Here is a 7,510-nt window from a genome sequence, read left to right as displayed (position 1 = left end):
GCTTCAGAAACATCTCGACAAGCTAGAGGCATTTTGTGAACAATCAGGCTTAACAGTTAATATAACAAAGACAAAAGTGATGGTTTTCAATAATACAGGGAAGACAATGAATAACTTCCAATTCTATTTGAACAAATCTAAACTAGAAAACGTTAAATCATATAAATATTTAGGATTAAATTTTACAACCTTTGGAAACTTTACGTTTGCAAAACAAGAATTAAAAAAAGCTGCATTAAAGGCACTATTTCAGATGAAAAAACAAATGGGTGAATTTTTCACATCCAATATCAAATTAACTATAAAACTGTTTGACTCGCTTGTTACACCAATACTTCTATACGCAAGTGAGATATGGGGTATCGAAACATTAAGCACCAAAGACCAAGAGCCCATGGAACTTGTTCATTTGAAATTTTGCAAAATGCTCCTCAAGGTGACAAAGAATGCTAGTAACCTTGCATGCAGAGCTGAGTTAGGAAGGTTTCCGTTAAAATGCAAAGCATGCAGTAAAAGCTTTAAATTCTGGCATAAAATTATAAAGTCGGAACTACACCCAAAAAAACTTTCAGCCGAAGTCTACCAAGATATTAAAAATGAAACTAAAAAAGCCTTTTGGAGCATAAAAATTAAAACTACTTTAGAACAACTCGGATTGGGGATAATTTGGATGAAACAAAATGAACTTTCTCCAAGATGGTATGAATATGGAAAAATAATAACTCAAAGAATATATGACATTGAGAGGCAAATTTTATGGAGTAATCTCCACAATGATGAAAGGAAAGACGACAGACATAAAAATAAACTCAGAGTCTTTCGTCAGTTCAAAACGGATTATAACTTTGAAGAATATTTAAGTCAAGTCACCAATATTAAGCACAGAGTGGCGCTTACAAAATTAAGAATTAGTAACCATAAGCTTGAAGTAGAAACGGGGAGGTATAAGAGGCCTTATCTCATTTACGATGAAAGGATTTGCCCAGTGTGTAAGTCGGGAGTAGAAAACGAAAAACACTTTCTAGTTTGGTGTCCACTATATGACTCTCATAGAAACGACTTAAGAGAGTTCATAGAAAAAAACACCAGCATTAATTTCAACAATATGAGCGCTGACAGTCGTTTTATGTTCTTAATCAATTCAAAATCAGCGTCTCTACAAAGAGCCACATCAGCATACATTCATCAATGTATGCTGATACGTGAAAATGAATTAAGAAAATTACCTAATACATAGTGTATATATATATATATATATACCTATAATATATTTGGAATCAAACACTCATGTACTATTAGTATAAGGTGCCAAATAAAATTGTATTGTATATTGTATTGTATATTAAATGAACTTTCCCTACATATACATTCCATTTCAACCTGGCGGCAAAAGCTTGTGCCATGACTCTCTTCTTCCTCGAGATCAAGATTGCCTGTGTCACTCGCTGCCTGTGTCAAGTCAAAACCCTAATAAGCTTCCATACGCAATTGTTGTAATACGTAGAATTGATACGATACTCTAAGTCTTCTAATGGGCATGAAATGCATTCCAGTCAACGGTAACATCAGTTTGATGGTCTTTAGTAAGAGTATTTACTTTATTGATGATCGAACACTGTTTGATCTGTGACCCTGACATTTCCAATTGGAAAAGTAAATAAATTAAAATTAGCAGTATCACACCAATTCATATATTTAATCTGAGTCACGGTGCTTTAGCTGAGTGGTGTTTACATGAACGGTGAAGGATGACAGGCAGTGGATCGTTCTCGACAAGTCAAACACTTGGGACAAATTTTGACAAGTTTTGATATTAAATATATTATTAGTTTAATTGAATCCTTATCGATCGATAGAAATAATCACATGTAAAAACTGATGCGTGACACGAAACATTTGTAACACGAGCTACACAAACCTGTCATTTGAAGAGGATATACTACACGAAAACATTCTTCATACGACAGTACATGTAGGCACGCACTGAATTCATTACTCTAGTCTTTATCAAACGAAAGTACTAGCCACATTACTAGCCTAATAGAGGTTATCGTTAGCATTTTATTACCATAAATGGCAACGACATCTTTGCGACACCAAGATCAAGATGGTTTGAATGTTGAAACCAGAAAATTTACCATAGTGTTCTTTGGTGATTCTTCTGTTGGCAAGACATCTTTGATACTCAGATTCTTGGGATATGGGTTTTCAGACGAATATCAACCGACAATTGAAGACTTTTTCATTAAACATGTATTTTATAATAACAAGACATGTGAACTTCAACTGATTGATACTACGGGAACGTACGAGTTCCCCGCCATGAGGAAAGTGGATATCTTGAAGGCTGATGCATTTGTTCTGGTTTACACTCCAAACAACCCTGTTTCCTTCAAGAAGTTGAGTCGATACAGAAGTGAGATACTCGAAGAAGGAAAAGACAAATGCCCATGTATTGTAGTATGCAACAAGAGTGACCTTGGAAGGGATGTTCAACAGCCAATACTCAGGGATCACAGAGGAATGCAGGTCAGCGTACAACATTTAGTAGAAAACCAGTGGAGGTGCCATTGGATGGACTGTTCAGCCAAAGAAAATTATAACGTTGAACTTATATTTTACAGGCTTTTAGATGACATTTGTAAACTATATCAAACTGAAACACCTCTTCGTAAAATAAGTTCTTTACTACAGCTGCGGAAAAAATCGGTTTCTAAACAGTCTTTGGCAAGTCTAGACCACGAAAACACAAGATGATAACCTAGTAATTCAGCAGTGATAGAATTCTACAGCCGAACACAAATGACTATATACTAGGGCGATATTTTGACATCTGAAGTGAAAGTTCAGCTCAGTCGTAGCTACGACTTCCGAGTGGCATCACTACTTAGACAAAGATTTCAGCGCGTGCAAACAGGCAGCAGACATTGGCAATGTTATCATCGAGTTTTCCGGCATTTTATTTTACCTTCTGCAAACCTTCTCGCATGCAAAAGACAAATATTCATTCATTTATTTGCTTTTTTTTTAAATTCTTTTTCATTGATTTTGAAGAATGTTTTAGTGCTTGTCATGACGATCAACTGACATTTCACGTTAGTCGCGCGTAAAAGAATGCTTTTTACTCTCAAATATCTTTTATGTATCATTTTGCTAGAATCAACACAGGGAACCCGGCTATATATTTTTTGCTTCTTTTAGAAAATTAACTTTGCTCTTTGTGGGCTTCCTGTGTTGTGATCAGTTTCCTTTTACATAAGGTGTAATCAGATCGGCGCTGTAATCAGATCGGCGTGGTAAACTGATAGCCAATTAAATTCAAATCAATAACCGTTGGTGATTTGTTTCTTATGGGTTGCCTGTGGTGTGTAACGCACTTTCTAGTAAACACTTAAAAGAGATATTATTATTCTAAAAAAATTGGAAATAACCGTTACTCACCAAAACACAAAATTTGAATTCCCTTGTTTACAGGGTTTTACATCTTGAATATTTTCGAACAACATGACGCAATCGAAACATGAAATTCATCAAGACTTCCTGCTTGTTGTACTAAAGTAGCTGGTCCGAGCAACTGGAGGTGATGATCATACAATAAAACTTGCTTTGCAGCCCTTCTCTTCTTTTGAGTGTTTACTAGAGAATATCTATTATTATTATTTATAGTGGAGGGAAAAAAATTCGATAACCCAGTGAAAATGCGTCCAATTGTCTTCAAACTGAGCCAAGTAATAAACTACAACAAGTTATCATGGTAAGTCGTTTTTATTCAAATAAACTTTGAATAAATTTCTATTCGAATTTTGACCGTTAATCGCTCACATTCAAAGCTGTTATAAGCACTGTATTGCAGTGCTTGGGCTGCCTGTGCCGCGTAAAGATAACATCATATACAAATGTAAGTGAAGATTTGATGGAAAAAGATACTTAACTGTGCTGACGTTTTATACCTTTTAAGGCTTAAACCTTTCGTCTTTATTACTAAGATATCTATCTTGTTCACCTCCTCGCTAATCATCATTCATTTCTATTTGTTTAATATTACATTAATACACAATCAATTATCAACTATGATTTTATCCTGATGATCATTACGTTCTCGTTGTTCCAGGTTCTATTTGTTGTTTTGGCGACTGCGACAGGTCGGACAATTTAAAAATGTATCCAATCCCGTTTGCTTGGCCTTTAGAAATGTTGATGATTTGTAAATAAGCTTTGTAACCAAAACGTTTTATATTAATGCCTAAATAGTATAGCTAATGCGTATAGAGACCTACTTCAGGATTATGATGTACGTGTCTTGACATAGTAGACCTAATTTTACGTATAGTTCCTTTGTTGCTAATAGTTTCACCGCTTCAATTGGGATAACCTCGAGTCTGTCGATCTACACTAAGTCGTTATGTGAACGTTTTGACGCTCAAATGGTTTATTAAAGCGAAGTCATAAATATGTCACGTATTGTCTCTAAACAGACATAACCATGTGAACTGAATACAGCTATTTCTATCAAGGTTTATGAAGGTTTGCATGCATGTTGCTTGCCACTTACCAACCTTCAAATGTATTATCCTCAAATGTAAATAATATAAGATCGCTAGAACATATGCCGAAATAACGTGCGGATAAAGTTTACGTAAATTCCATATTGTTGGGACCTTTCGCTGGTCGCATTCACATCACCCATCGTGCATTTCGGGCTTAGTTGCAACATGCAACAAAACCTTCACCGACCTTTTTTGAAATAGCTGAATAATTAACGAATCAGTGACATAAATCAGTTTTGCTAGTGTATTGTCCGTCCTCTTATTGATGTTATTTTGATACCATAATGACGAAACAGTAAGAGGACAGACGTAGAAAAGTTATGTATTTCTTTTTTTTTTTTTTTTTTTTTTTTTTTTTTTTTTTTTATACAATAACAAAAACGCTCCTCGTTGATCAAAACACACAACGGAATGAGCGCGCACTCTTGGACGACCGCTTTTCTGCCTTTCCTCTTAACTTTTGCAATTGCAATTGATGATAAAAAATAGCCAATCAGCGCACGAGAAATGCGTAAGTTATTCAAAAAAATATCATACAATGGATTAGAAGTTTTGCTGCTTCTACAAGGATGCTCTTTTAATTTTACCTGGCTGCATTCAATATATATTGGAATCTGTAAGCTAATCAAGACTCTTTTGATTCTGCAGAATATAGACATGAACACTCAGGCACTTGTATCTATACTTTTGGTGTTTTTTGTGCTCATTGAAGAAGGTCGGGTTCATGGTGGAAAGAACCATAAAAGATTGGTCTACAAAAAGGGCGATCATTTATTTAACAACATCGCAAAAGCCTTCACAAAAATGATTCGAGACATATTCACCGAAACGAAGATTCATAGGTTCTGCACAACTCGTGCAGGAGATCAGTTCATTGTTGAAGATACTACTGATAAAAACAAAGATGTAACTAATCTATTCCCAGTTATGGCGGACTCCTTCCGGGAATACGCGACTGACAAACTACTTACAACGGATCGTGACAGTCTGTCTGTTTATGGACAAGAACACAAGGGACCCGATGAAAATGCTATTAAATGGAATGCAAACATCGAAGACGTCAGAAGAAACGTTTTCGCTTCAATTGCTAAAGTAAATTATAACCTCATTATTCTTTGGAATTCGGCCTAGGACTATCGTGATTATGTTCAATTACGCACAGTAAATTTGAGAGGACCAGTTTGGCCCCAGAAAACCATTTATGCTTTTTCAAAGTAGTGCTATTTTAGCCCAGGCTAGGACCAAAATAGAACAATGCCATTTTGGCCTCAAAGAAGCCATTTTGGTATGGGTCTATCAGTACTGTTTTGGCCCCCTCAACTAGGCCAAATTAGGGGGGAAATCCATATGAGAGGCTAAAACAGTTCCAAAATCAGAGCTTAAAAATTGGCCCTTACCGGTAGTGCCAAAATAGCCCTACTTTAAGGAGGCCACTATAGGGTCAACAAAAAACCGCCCTATCCGATTTACTATGCGGTATTTACTCGTTTAAGCAATTAAAGGCAATAATGGCATTAACAACCAACTAGGCTAGGCTTATTGAGATAATTTTGAAAAATGGAAACGGAGATCGCTAATTTAGCTGGTGTGGCTAACTGATTACAAATACGAGAAATGGTATGTGAATAGGAATTATGTAAATGCTGACTATTATAAGAATTCTGTACTACGTTATGTCTGCTGCTGCCTCTTAGATCATGAGGCGTTGCGCGAGCTTTCAAAAAGTTCTTCTGTGCTGAACATGATTTACATATGAAATATCCAGGTGAACTCGCGCACGCCTTTCAGGTTACTATTAACCAATCAGAAGCATTTTTGTTGCATCGTCAAAAGTTCCATGATGAATTTCAAAATGGAGTCGTATTTCGAATTAACTTTTTTAAAATACTTCCTGGAATATAACTTTACGTTGAAAAACGTTATGTTACATGTACCAGAAGAGCTTCCTCTTGCCCTATCAGCAATTGAAATTAATAAAACAAACCATAAATGCAACAAAAGTAAGTGAAATCGGTGTTGTCTTAATTATTCACCAGCCGCCATTTTGATTATTAGTATTTTAATAGTTCTTAAAAGAACTGTGCAATTTGACAAACAATCTTTTGCGCACTTGGAGGCGAGATCACCTGGATTATGTATTTCGAGCTTAGCAAGCAGCAAGCAACATACAACAAAACCTTTATACCAACGCTTATGGATTGTTGGTTGTATGTTGCCATGTCTTTTTTAATGACTCTGTTTCATTTTCGTTCAGGTTGGAATAGAGGTCAGCCACGGTCAAGAGAATCACTGGCACTCCAAAATAACCTCCAAGAAAGAATTGATCAAATCGTCAATAAACAGGAATATGTCGACAAAGATGCGATGAAACTTTTTATGAAGAAACAACAGAACATGCCGTTGGTTCGTCAAGTAGAACAGCGTTCTGAGGCTGTGCTGATGGATCTACCAGGCAAGGCCAACCGATGGGCTGTGGAAGCGAAAAAATTTATTATAAAGAAGTTCAGTGGTAAGAAGTAGCTTCCAAGAGCTGAGCAAAATAATCCAAAGCAGATACATGTTTGTTTTGAGTTAAATGATATTTATGATTGCGAATACGTAATTGTATTGCACGTAGGAATGAAACATTGATAACAAACAATAATAAACAAATATAGAAAAAAAAATTAAAGAAAAATCAAATAAAGTTTCTCGAGGTGGTCATCTCTTGTCTAGACATTAATGTTTATAACTGATTAAAATAGATTCCCATGCTATGCACTGTTAAATCAATTTGTAAATTGCTACTAGATATGCAGAATATTTTCAAGTCTTTCAATTTGCAGCTGCATACGTTGCTTGATATAGTGAGAGGGTCAGCTTAACTTGATACATTACAAACGCAGTACAAATATATAGTTCATATATGTTCTCATACACATATATCTCCTACATATCAACTCCATTTTATAGACATTCAGATA

General features: G+C 35.6%; 2 protein-coding genes across 2 annotated transcripts; both read left to right on the top strand.

Annotated features, from left to right (window-relative positions):
* The first annotated feature begins 1,863 nt into the window (after positions 1–1,863).
* LOC116300105 (GTP-binding protein Di-Ras1-like) lies at positions 1,864–3,335 on the top strand. The gene has a single exon (XM_031708877.2). The coding sequence runs from the start codon at positions 2,074–2,076 to the stop codon at positions 2,755–2,757; it is 684 nt and encodes a 227-aa protein (XP_031564737.2). The 5' UTR covers positions 1,864–2,073; the 3' UTR covers positions 2,758–3,335.
* A 217-nt stretch (positions 3,336–3,552) lies between these two features.
* Positions 3,553–7,158, top strand: LOC116300106 (uncharacterized). Its single transcript, XM_031708878.2, has 4 exons — positions 3,553–3,580; positions 3,667–3,754; positions 5,196–5,639; positions 6,802–7,158. The coding sequence occupies exons 2-4, from the start codon at positions 3,752–3,754 to the stop codon at positions 6,913–6,915; spliced, it is 561 nt and encodes a 186-aa protein (XP_031564738.2). The 5' UTR covers positions 3,553–3,580; positions 3,667–3,751; the 3' UTR covers positions 6,916–7,158.
* The last annotated feature ends 352 nt before the right edge of the window (positions 7,159–7,510 follow it).

Source organism: Actinia tenebrosa, unplaced genomic scaffold, assembly GCF_029948245.1.
Source record: "Actinia tenebrosa isolate PJP-AT-01 unplaced genomic scaffold, QUT_ActTen_1.0 PGA_scaffold1__47_contigs__length_23844297, whole genome shotgun sequence".
NCBI classification, from domain to species: domain Eukaryota; kingdom Metazoa; phylum Cnidaria; class Anthozoa; order Actiniaria; family Actiniidae; genus Actinia; species Actinia tenebrosa.
Note: the sequence above shows the minus strand (reverse complement) of the source record. Positions and strands in the feature narration are given on the sequence as shown.

Excerpts from the sequence above, each read along its gene's own strand:
- LOC116300105 (XM_031708877.2), top strand. The coding sequence starts at position 2,074 with ATGGCAACGACATCTTTGCGACACCAAGATCAAGATGGTTTGAATGTT.
- LOC116300106 (XM_031708878.2), top strand. Across the intron at positions 5,640-6,801 it reads TTTTCGCTTCAATTGCTAAA|GTTGGAATAGAGGTCAGCCA; the intron begins GTAAATTATAAC and ends ATTTTCGTTCAG.